The sequence below is a fragment of the Camelina sativa genome, chromosome 20 (genome assembly GCF_000633955.1).
Source record: "Camelina sativa cultivar DH55 chromosome 20, Cs, whole genome shotgun sequence".
Lineage (NCBI taxonomy): Eukaryota > Viridiplantae > Streptophyta > Magnoliopsida > Brassicales > Brassicaceae > Camelina > Camelina sativa.
The window spans coordinates 18,513,831-18,527,047 of NC_025704.1; the positions used below are offsets into that span (position 1 = coordinate 18,513,831).

General features: G+C 32.2%; 2 protein-coding genes and 2 pseudogenes across 2 annotated transcripts; all 4 read left to right on the forward strand.

Moving 5' to 3' along the window:
* Positions 3,034-3,931, forward strand: LOC104772637 (annotated as a pseudogene).
* Positions 5,216-5,809, forward strand: LOC104771176 (B3 domain-containing protein At5g26805-like). Its single transcript, XM_010495658.1, has one exon. The coding sequence runs from the start codon at positions 5,216-5,218 to the stop codon at positions 5,690-5,692; it is 477 nt and encodes a 158-aa protein (XP_010493960.1). The 3' UTR covers positions 5,693-5,809.
* On the forward strand, positions 6,540-7,412 carry LOC104772638 (annotated as a pseudogene).
* Positions 9,196-9,705, forward strand: LOC104771177 (B3 domain-containing protein At5g26805-like). The gene has a single exon (XM_010495659.1). It carries the CDS (start codon positions 9,196-9,198, stop codon positions 9,670-9,672), a length of 477 nt encoding a protein of 158 aa, XP_010493961.1. The 3' UTR covers positions 9,673-9,705.

Below are 13,217 nucleotides of genomic sequence, written 5' to 3' on the forward strand. Positions count from 1 at the left end.
TTCGAAAGGTCTCTTCCTCCATTAGGTCTCTTCCTTCATTAGGTCTTCCACAACCTCTTCCTCTCAAAGGTAACCGTTCTCCTCGTCCTCTGTATCAAAAGTCTCCATTGTAATCACGATTTGGTTGAGTTTCCATATTTGTGTACATCAGCTTGCCTTGGTCCTCTTGTAGTGCTTCCTCTTCGAAGATTCTTTCTTCGTATGCTTTCAACCGACCAACAATGTCTTCAAAGCTGGTCTTGTTAAGATCTAGAACATGTTCTAATGAGGCTACGATGTGAATATATCTTGACCGAGGAAGACACTTGAGGAACTTTTTCACGATCTTAGGCTATCCATGATTTCTCCAAGTGCTGCAGCTTTTGATGAGATCTCAGATAGTTTTTCCAGCGAGATCATCGACCTTATCTGCATCCTTCATCCGCAGTCGATCAAATTCAGACATTAGGGTCTGCAACCTTGCTTCCTTGACTCTCTCTACTCCGACGTGTGTTGCTTGGATTGCATCCCACACCTTCTTTGTAGTGTCTAACTCTCCAACTTGCAGGATGAGTGCTTCCAGAATTGATTGAAACAATAGTGCCATCGCCATGTTGTTCATTTCGTTATCATCACCAAGAGCTTCAATGATCGGCCAAACTTTGTGTATTTTAAGAAGTATTTTCATCTTCATAGACCAAACTGTATAGTTTGTGGAGTTTAGCATTGGACACTTGAGCGAAGAGGATCCTCCTCCATCACCCGGTTTTATTGCAGTAGCTTCAATGATTTCTCCCATAGGTTTGTTATCTCCCATCGCTCTGATACCAAATATAGTTTCAAAGTAGTTTAAAAAACACAAGAATTTAAAAGAATCACTCTTTTTTATTAACCTTTAGGAAACTCTCTCAAAACCAAAAGCTTTCTTGCTCTCTCTCAAACTTCTTAAGTTATGCCACACATTGGCATCTCCTTATCTAGAGAACTCAAAACACCAAAACCTATTCTTACACTACAAGAAAACATCATGTTTTCCTACCGCAAATATTGTAGGAAAATGGTAGGAAACACATATTTCTTACTATTTTTCTACCAAAAAAAAATAGAGGAAATAGCCTGAAGGAAATCAATATTGGTGAGATTTTCGTAGGAAATTTCCTACGAAGTTCCTACGAAATATTGTTCGTTGGAATTTCGAAGGAAAGTGGAAGGAGATTTTTTGACTATTTTCCTACCAGAATATTAGTAGGAAATTCATTCTTTCTATTTTCCTACCAAACTGATCTTACAATTTTCCTACAAACTTAATAAAAAATAAAATTAACAAATGTAGTTTTCTATGATTATATTAATTTCGAATTTAATCAAAAATTTAAAATCATTAATTATTAATCCAAATTATATATATATAATCAAATTATTAATTTAATCAGAAATACAATTCTTTTTTAAACTAAATTACAAACTTAATAAAAAAAATTTACAAACTAAATACTAAATATAAAAAATTAATAGGTTTGCTTGAGACGACGCGGTGAAGCAACTCCTCCGGTGTGACCACCTCCTCCGGTGTGACCACCTCCTCCGGTGTGAGGACCAATTGAGTGAAACGCTGAACTCTCTTCCAAAACTTCAGATCTGGAACAATGCTGGCTTCCACATGGAGATTCCCAGACTATTTTTGCCAGCGTAGATCAGATTAGGTAGAGTCATGAATCGTGGTCTATAATGATGGTGATGCATGAATAGATCGATTCAACTGTTGGTGATGTCTTGGTTTATTTTCCAATGAAGAAGAAGGTAGAGATCTAAGAGGTAGAGAAAGAGACCAATTGCTTATCAGCGAGATTGGAGTCACTCCGATTAGAAAACGTTGAGCAAAATGTTGGATTTTCTAAGAAGAACAAAGGAGAAAGAGAATAATGAAAAATGAGGAGAAAATTTTGACCCAGGAAAATAAAGAAAAGAAGAAGTTGAGAAATGAATGAGATGGAGGCTGGAGCGTAGATTTTTTAGATCTAGGGTTTTTATCAATTTTCCTACCAAATTATTACTACAAGCTTTTTTATTTTTATTTTTAATTTATTACCACATTTCTTTTGTAGGAAATTCGAAATAATTTTTCCTACCATATTCATTCTATGTCTTCTCCTTTCATATTCCTTCTGGTTTCCTACAAATTTTCCTTCAACCAAATTATTTGTAGGAAATTTGAAATAAACATTTCTACCAAATTCATTCAACATCTTTTCCTTCTATATACTTTCAGTTTCCCTACAAAATTTTTCCTTCAACCAAATTATTTGTAGGATTTCGTAAAAAATTTCCTACAATTTTCTCATATTATTTTTGTAGGAAATTATCTTTGTTCTTCCTACGAAAATTGCGTTTCGTCAAAATCAGGTAGGTTTTTGGTAGGAAATTTTTCCTACCAAACTTTTCGTAGGAAATTTTGTAGGAAAACATGATGTTTTCTTGTAGTGTTATTAGACTTTGTATATATTTAGATAACTCCTAAATATATCTGGTCATTATCCTAATCTTTTAGAAACCACAACTTGGTAGGATTAGGATTCCTTATGACTCAAGCTTTCTTCAAGCTTAAGTCAACAGAAACATCTTCGGTTTATCACCGACAACAATTTCGTTGTTTTGTCCTTCGTCAACATTGAAGAAGAAGCCATTATACGTTGTTTGTTTACCGAGAGAGAAAAAAAGTAAAAGAAGAAGTTTATTAGTTTCTTGACAGAGAGAAAATAATAACAATCTTTGAGAATTAGGGTAAAACACAACATTGTTAAGGGTTATTATATAGATTTCGATTTTCATATATCTATTTCCTTAATTATAATTTCCATATCTGAGGTTTAGTTTCCTTTTCTTTTTTTGAAGTGTATCTTCTCTTCATTAAATGATATGAAGATACGCGTTTACTAATCTAACTATCTATATATAATAATTAATCACAGTAAAAACCCTAAATTGCTCTCTCGATCGTCATCTCACATTTATTTGATTAGTCTCTAATTTTGTTTCTTTTGAGTGTGTTTGGTAATGACGGGTATGAAACGTTGGTGTACAACTCAAGAGCACTTCCTTCCCAGGAAGCGATCCAAGGACAATATTGATAGGTTTATACCAAATAGGGTTGCGATGGACTTTACTACGCTCATTACGCTCTAACTGAAGGAAGAAAAGTTAAGTATGAGGTAACTTCACCATCCAGAAAAGCCTACATAGAACGATTAGGTGAGACGATGAATATGAATAGAACCCGGATTCTCGCATTCAGAAACAAACCTCAAGCTCTGCTTTCTAGTAGTATTCACTCTGCTTCTTCTGATCCTCACCAACAACAACCTAGATCCGTAAAGCCTCGTAGATGTATTCGTCAGACTTGTGAGAGAACCTTGGACCTACCTGACATAGCTGATGACTTCTACCTTAACTTGTTAAACTGGAGCAGTGATAATGTTTTAGCCGTAGCTTTGGGAGACACTGTTTACTTGCAGAATGCATCCACTGATGTTACATCTGAGCTTGTGACCGTTGATGAAGAGGACGGACCTGTCACAAGCGTTAACTGGACGCAAGATGGTAAATATCTTGCAGTTGGTCTTTACAACTCTGAAGTGCAGCTGTGGGATTCTTCTGATGGTAGACTGATAAGAACATGAAAGGTGGTCACCTGTCAAGAGTAGGATCATTGGCATGTAACAATCACATTCTAGCAACTGGAGGAATGGACGGACGGGTCATCAACAATGATGTGCGGATGAGATCACCCATTGTGGCTACTTACGTGGGTCACACTGAAGAGGTTTGTGGTCTCAACTAGTCATGATCAGGACGGCAACTAGCAAGTACTCTTAAACTCGGCATCAATCGTTTCATTGCAATTCACTTTGTTACCAAACCAAGGTTTTTTGCATTGAAACCACAACCCACTTGAGGTGACTGAATAATACTGATCATGGTCGGGATAGAGTGTGTGAGGACAAGAGAAAGGGGTCACTCGAGCCACATTTTTTTTTCCTGCTGCTTAACTTAGATTCGACAAGGCACGTTAAGCAGCTCAAAAATGATTGTGATCACACGCTGCATAAGGACAACAAAATGTGGGAGAAAACAGAAAGGTATGCTACTCAAGAAACGCTAACTAGCCAGAAACAAAGGCTAGGATAAAACCAAATCATAAATTCAACTTCAACTATGGGTCAGACCTAGCCGATATTTTACGATGCTACAGCTTGTCCCGTGATGATGAAAACACATCACAATTCATGTTCATGGTAAGATGTTGTTGCCCGACATGAATAGCTGAATAATGGGATTATTGAATCATTAAATAGCGGAAAATCAACATAACGACAAAAATGTTATGATGCAAATTTGTTTTATTCTTAAGCGCTTAAAAACTATTAAGATGTAGATAAATGAAGTTTTTCTAATTTAACTATAATATAATTATATAAAACATGCAGTCATTCCGTGCAAGGTTTTGTAAACGATATTTATTTTGTTTGAAGGTTTTTCTGAATGATATTTATTTGCCAGAACTATGTTTTGAAGATGTAAATGTGAAATGTGAAAAAGTTGCATACTGTTTAAGCCAAATGTTTTTTTTTTTTTGTTAAAAATTGGTAAGACCTAAATATTTCTCATTTTGATATGTATTTCAGACAACAAAGATACTAATGTATTATTTTTTACTCATAATGTATTATAATTTGCTTTCTTTCAATTGAACCCACAATATTTAGTGCTAAATATAAACATATAAATAAGATGAGAACAAAATAGTATACACTTTATATTTGCTAAATGTTTTTTTTTTAAATAGATAAAGATAAATTTATAAATGGAAAAATATAACCTTTTTTCTCACACATACATTACATTTAATATAGTGCAGCTGTGTTGTCGCAATATCACCACTGTAATTCAAATATGGTATCCATATTGATGCCTAAAAAGATAATGTCATTTTTTCTTGTTGATATAGATTAATGTCATTTAACTTTTTATACTATATAAAGAACACATCAACTTCTTCCAATCCAAAAGCAAATTTAGTTCTACTTATCATTGGGGGTATAAAAAACATCCTCACTTTCTTCACCACCAAAACATAACATAAAAAGAAAATTTATCCAAAAATAAAATCTTATATACAATAATCTACGCTCCTTTTAAGCAAGGTTATCAAAAAGTTTATCTTCTAACTCGTTTAAACATGATCAAAACGTTGTTCTACACCTTCCTTCAAACAAAACACCAAGAAGAAAACGCTGATAGGACATATCCTAACTATCCATTGTTTCCTCAAGAAGTCGAGATTCGACCCATAACTCCTTTCTGTTGGAAAATCCTCAAAACCCTCACAAGACATGAAATATTGGACGAAGACAAGTTACAACTTCCACATGAGAAAATCCTAGATATTTTGATGAGATACTATTCAAAACGTGTCATATTTCTCACAAATTATCTGACTTGTCAGCTCAATTTATTTGTGAAAGATATTGATACAAACACTATCCATTTTGTTACATTGTGGAAACATCCACATGAAGAAAATTTCACTATGTGTGAGTCTTGGATCAAAGAATTTGTTAAGAGGAAGGAGCTTGTGGCTGGCATGGTGGTTGGTATGTATTGGGATTACGAGAATTGCATGTTTTGTTTCTCAGTATTAGAGGGAAGTGAGTGACTCAATAGATTTAGAATTGCTATAACATATAAATAAATATATTCATTTTATGTTCAAAATGAGATCTAGCAATAAATTGTGTGAGACTTTTAATTTTAAATTTTTGGGTCTGGTAAAAGAAGAATCATATTCCATTCAATGTTTTTATATTAGTTTCGTTAATATATAATTAATATGAATATCAATATGTATGCAGTACTGTATGTATGAGGTAATTAATTTGAACGCACTGAAACGAAATGGAATGTGAGATGATGAATGTGAATTTGAACACAGAGAGAAAAGTTTCATCGCTGATGACGATCGAGAGCTAATGATGAATAAAAAGAAAAAAACTAGTGAGAGCAATGTAGGGGTTTTTTTTTGTTCACTGTGATTAATTATATACTACAACGGTTAGATTGATTTTAGTAAAATGGAAACCGAATCTCAGATTGTGACAATAAACTAGAAAAATCCGAACGGTTAAATTAGTAAACGTGTATCATCATATTATTTAATGAAGAAAATATACACTTCAAAACAAGACAAAAAAAAAAAAGAAGAAAGAAATTATGAAGGCCTTAGATAAGGAAATCTAATTATACAACGGTTAGATTGAAATTTAATTAAGGAAATATATATGGAAATCAAATTCTATATAATAGCCATTAATCGTGTTTTACACTAATTCTTCTCAAATCTCGAAGAGTGTCCTTCTTTATTTTCTCTCTGTCAAGAAACTAAAGCTTCTTCTTTTCTATTTTTTTTCTCTGTAAACAAACAACGTACAATGACTTCTTCTTCAATGTTGACGAAGGACAAAACAATGAAATTGTTGTCGGTGAGAAACCGAAGATGTTTCAAGAAACAACCCTCGCTCTCTTTCGTTTCAAAGAAGACAACAAATCTTCCTTTGAGAGAACAGACCATGTTTAAGAAAGCCTCCAAGCTTTCAATCCTATGCGATATCGAAGTCTGTGTTATATACTACGGCCGTGACGGAGAACTCATCAAGACATGGCCAGAAGATCAATCCAAGGTTCAAGACATGGCGGAGAGATTCAGCAATCTAAACGATAGAGAGAGACGCAAGAAAAGCAGAGACCTTTCTCTGTTTCTGAATAAGAAGACCCTCAAAGACAAGAAGACATCTTTTGATATCAAGGACAACAAATTCTCTGAGAAAGTCTTGGAGATGGAGGCTTCGTTAGAGAGTGCTCTACGAGTGTTACAAGATAAGCTTCTTCGGTTACAGAACCAGACGGAACCCGATCAGAACCCTGTGGTGTCTTCCGCCGGCTTCTTCACAACAGATCCATCATTGATGAGCGGAATAGAACAAGACCTATAGACGCCATCATTGACTCAACAACATCAGAGAAAAGTTTCAGTCTTTCTCTATAACCATGACAACGGTAGCTTCTGCCAATTCCCTCACTTTGTTTCTATCTTTGACCCATCGATGAGTACAGCTTCACTTGGGGCACAAGGACTTTGTCTAAGAAATAACGACTCGGATCTTCCCATGTTGTTTCCTCCTCAGATTCAGACACAAACCCCACCACTTGTCCACTTTGATCAGTTTGCCGGGTGGAATCAAACTCCGTCGTCTTTTGCTGATCCAGTGATGTTCTCTTCTTACAATTGAGTTAGGTCTTTGACTAGGTCAATGGTTTATTATTTTCTATTATGTATGATTATGAATGTTAGATTATGAGTTTTAACTCTGCTAGCAAAAAGTATCTTCTTGTGGCCGATTTAGGGTTTGTTAGAAGTCGACAATTTTTGTTATTATCCTTTGAATTGTATGTTTTCCTAAATATGAATGTATTTTTTTCTCAAGTTCCTCATATATATTAAGAATTTAAGAGTTTTAATATACAATCGACATTGAATGTTGGACACTAGAAAATTTTCAAGATACTATATTGGTATTCTTTCTTTTTTTGACAATGATATACTCTATATTGGTCTTCGAGAATATTGGTTAATAAATAATGGTCTTGTTTGTAACGAAACTACAAGATTCTGTCCATGTTGGCCAGTATTCTTAGACTCGGCATCAATCGTTTCATTGCAATTCACTTTATTACCAAACCAAAGTTTTTTGCATTGGAACCACAACCCATTTGAGGTGACTGAATAAATACTGATCATGCATGGTCGGGATAGAGTGTGCGAGGACAAGAAAAGGGATCGCTCAAGCCACATCTTTTTTTTCTTCTTCTTTTTTCTGCTGCTTAACTTAGATTCGTCAAGCAGCTCAAAAATGATTGTGATCACACTCTACATAAGAACAACAAAATGTGGGAGAAAACAGAAAGGTCTGCTGCTCAAGAATTGCTAACCAGCCAGAAACAAAGGCTAGGATAAAACCAAATCATAAATTCAACTTCAACTATGGGTCAAACCTAGCCGATATTTTACGATGCCACAGCTTGTCCCGTGATGATGAAAACACATCACAATTCATGTTCATGGTAAGATGTTGTTGCCCGACATGAATAGCTGAATAATGGGATTATTGAATCGTTTTTTTTTTGAATAAAATGTAAAATTTATTCGAAAAAAGTAGTGTTTACATCAAGTGCAGCATGTGGTAGATTGTTTGCCATAGATTATTGAATCATTAAATAGCGGAAATCAACATAACGACAAAAATGTTATGATGCAAATTTATCTTATTCTTAAGCGCTTAAAAACTATTAAGCTGTAGATAAATGAAGTTTTTCTAATTTAGCTATAATATAATTATATAAAACATGCAGTCATTCCGTGCAAGGTTTTGTAAACGATATTTATTTTGTTTGAAGGTTTTTCTGAATGATATTTATTTGCCAGAACTATGTTTTGAAGATGTAAATGTGAAATGTGAAAAAGTTGCATACTGTTTAAGCCAAATGTGTTTTTTTTTTTGTTAAAAATTGGTAAGACCTAAATATTTCTCATTCTGATATGTATTTCAGACAACAAAGATACTACTGTATTATTTTTTACTCATAATGTATTATAATTTGCTTTCTTTCAATTGAACCCACAATATTTAGTGCTAAATATAAACATATAAATAAGATGAGAACAAAATAGTATACACTTTATATTTGCTAAATGTTTTTTTTTTAAATAGATAAAGATAAATTTATAAATGGAAAAATATAACCTTTTTTTCTCACACATACATTACATTTAATATAGTGCAGCTGTGTTGTCGCAATATCACCACTGTAATTTAAATATGGTATCCATATTGATGCCTAAATAGATAAATATCATTTTTTCTTGTTGACATAGATTAATGTCATTTAATTTTTAACACTATATAAAGAACACATCAACTTCTTCCAATCCAAAAGCAAATTTAGTTTTTCTTATCATTGGGGGTATAAAAAACATCCTAATTTTCTTCACCACCAAAACATAACATAAAAGAAGATTTATCCAGAACTAAAATCTTATATACAATAACCTACGCTCCTTCTAAGCAAGGTAATCAAAAAGTTTATATCCTAACTAGTTTAAACATGATCAAAACATTATTCTACATCTTCCTTCAAACAAAACACCAAGAAGAAAACACTGATAGGACAGATCCTAACTATCCACTGTTTCCTCAAGAAGTCGAGATTCGACCCATAATTCCTTTCTGTTGGGAAATCTTCAAAACCCTCACAAGACATGAAATATTGGATGAAGGCAAATTACAACTTCCACATGAGAAAATCCTAGATATTTTGATGAGATACTATTCAAAATGTGTCATATTGCTCACAAATTGTCTGACTTGCCAGCTCAATTTATTTGTGAAAGATCTTGATACAAATACTATCCATTTTGTTACATTGTGGAAACATCCACATGAAGAAAATTTCACTATGCGTGAGTCTTGGATCAAAGAATTTGTTAAGAGGAGGGGGCTTGTGGCTGGCATGGTGGTTGGTATGTATTGGGATTACGAGAATTGCATGTTTTGTTTCTCGGTATTAGAGAGAAGTGAGTGACTCAATAGATTCAGAATTGCTATGACATATAAATAAATATATCATTTTATGTTCAAAATAAGATCTAGCAATAAATTGTGTGAAACTTTTAATTTTAAATTTTTGGGTTTAGGTAAAAGAAGAATCATATTCGATTCAATGTATTTATCTTAGTTTCGTTAATATATAATTAATATGAATATCAATGTGTATGAGGTAATTTGAATGTACTGGAACGAAATAGAATGTGAGATCATGAATGTGAATTTGAACACAGAGAGAAAAGTTTCGTCGCTGATGACGATCGAGAGTTAATGATGAATAAAAAGAAAAAAAACTAGTGAGAGCAATGTAGGGTTTTTTTTTGTTCACTGTGATTAATCTATATATACATTTTTGGAGAAATTTATGAAATAAATCCTGAATTTCATACCAAGGCATGTAATTGGCATTAAATATTAAATATTTAAAATTTTATGTATTAATTTTAACAACCAAGATTTACATTTTACAGAAATCTATACATTAACACAATTAATTGTCGAGTATAAGATCTCCTAGACGATATTACAAGATATCTCTTTCCATCTTTTCCTCTAATATCTGTAAAAATCAAATTAAAGAAACAATGATAAATGGCACAGGGTATAATATTCCTTCAATCTTCCAAAATAAAATCGATTACAAAATACTTTTATACCTAATTAGTTTTCTAAAGCCGTGATTTTGGAATCGAAAGATTATAAGAATTATCGACCTAATGATTAGCCTATAAATACTCTAACTTACTTAAAACCTTGAAGATGGCGTAGTTCTCTTCATAATGGATGCTACTTTTGTTCTTCAGATCCTACAAAACAGCTTGGAGGGTTCATCCTCCATTCATGGCATCTGTAAACACAAATAACTGATGAAACTCTCGAAGATGGTTTTGTCAGATGAAGTGGTAAAGATCTACCTATTAAATATGACTACTAATACAGTTTTTCGTTATTCATTTCAGGGTACAAAAATTCATTTCTTAGTAAAGAAGGATTTGGTTTCCAAAAATGTGAATAGGCTCTCTGTTGGTGACTGGGTTTTCTTTAAGACATTTGGGTGAAGAAGGTAATCATAAAGGTTGATGATTAGAACTTAAACATCTTGCTCTATTTCTATGCTTTATTTGATTCTTTAAGTTAATTATATAATCAACATATAAGTCATGTTAACTAAACAAAACCATCTATAGCTCTAAGTGTGGGTCGAGTCTAAAAAACCGATTAGTGAACTACTAATAGCACTTCTATTTTTTCTTCCTCACCTTCTTTTCCTTTTCCAGGTCATAACACAGTCTGTAACGAAATGAGAATCAACTCGATAACCATGTTCACAAGCATCGTGAGGTTAGAGGTCTCGCATCACAAGTAAAGAAGAACAGAGGTTTGCGTGGAAAGGGTCATAACAACCATAAGAATCGACCCACACTTAGAGCTACTTGGAAGAAAAACAAATTTAAACTCTGTTACCGTTGATTCTCTTGAACATAAACTAATTTCCATTACCCTTGACTGGCCTACAAGCCTACTCAATCGATGATTTCATGTTGAAAGCAACCCTCAGTCGCTAATCTACAATGTTTTCAATATTAATCTATTAACATCTCTGTTCTTGCACTTGATGTCCTATTTGATACCTAAAATGAAAGTGGGATCGAAAAAACCAAATTATGAGGAAAGAACAGAGTCTCTTAAGGTCTGATTCAATTGACAGCTCTATTCGAGTAAAAAAATTAGAATCGTGACAAATCAGGATCATTAGATCGATTGTTAGACCATAAATCAGATCAGATAGCATGTTGACAATGAAAGAAATAATGTGAGCGAAGAAGATGATGTGTTTGTTTTTATAAAATCATATTAATTTTATTTTACACAAAAAGACAATAACAAAATATATGTCTTAAAGTATGTACTTTAAAAGAAAAATCAATTCTTGGTTCAATGGACTGTTTTTTCCATTTCTAATATTATATACACAATTACTTTATCCATTTTACTAATGAAAGTTTTCTTAAAAATATTATAAGTATGACTGATATGAGCAAAAACAAAAACAGTCAAACATTTTTCTTTTCACTCCACAATGGAAATATATATATATTAAAGTGCTACAACTGTTAGATTGATTTTAGTAAAATGGAAACCGAATCTCATTCAGATTGTGACAACAAACTGGAAAAATCCAAACGGTTAATTTAGTAAACGTGTATCATCATATTATTTAATGAAGAGAAGGAAAAAAGGAAATTATGAAGGCATATATGGAAATCTAATTCTACAACGGTTAGATTGAAATCTATATAATAATAACAATCTGAAAAAATGTCAACAACAGTTGCGATTTTTCGTCGTACCTTTTCGTAAAAAGTATATTTTTTTGAAAGAAAAATTCAACGGTTACATCTCTTTAAAAAGTTGCGTCTTTTAATGTAGAGTTGTGTCTCTTACAAACAGTTGTGTCTATTCAAATGTTCACATCTTTATAAATTTATATATAAGTGACTTCTCATCAATGTATTTCTATATAATAATAACAATCTGAAAAATGTCAACAACAATTGCGATTTTTCGTCGTACCTTTTCGTAAAAAGTATATTTTTTTGACAGAAAAATTCAACGGTTGCATCTCTTTAAAAAGTTGCGTCTGTTAAATGTAGAGTTGTGTTTCTTACAAACAATTGTGTCTATTCAAATGTTCACATCTTTATAAATTTATATATAGGTGACTTCTCATCATTGTATTCAAATTTTCTTTATTTTATATTTTTGACAGTAAATTTTTACAGTTGCATCTCTCTAAAAAGTTGCGTCTGTTGAATATAAAGTTGTGTCTTTTTCAAACAGTTGTGTCTGTTCACATCTTTAAAAATCTATATATAAATAACTTCTCATCATTGTATTCAAATTTTCTTTATATTTGTATTAGTTAAAAGAGAATTTGCTAGAAATGACGTCTCATCACTATGAGAAATTTATTCCAGTTTAATATATTTTGTTAATCCTTGTAATATTTAATTATATTCAGTCTCTAGGTATACAACCATCTATTCATAGAGGGTTATCATTCTATTGGTATGAATCCAAACCAAAATTTTTGTTTTTAGCTGTTAAAAAATGTGGTTCAAGTTAGTTTTTCAGAAAATGAGAGCATATTGGCTCGTATATGTTTGTTTATTTTTTTTTGTCACAAGTATACATTTGTCTACTCCATGCTTTTTGATTAGAAAACTAATTGTATTATAGAAAACAAAAATGGATTTCTATATTTCTATTTAAAAAAAAAATCTGATTATAAAATATCAAGGTAAAAATAAAAAGTATGTTTCATCTATAAAACGATAGTTGTTTGTATTATATATTCATTTACAATACTGCCTTTATGAAAATAAATGTATTCTTTTTTATATGAATATATAACTGAGTTTTGATTCAAATAAATAAAATATGTTATAATTTTCTGTTTAGTTATATTCAAATTTGAGAGGATTGGTAATTTTCTTACTGGTTGAGTGAATAGTAATATTT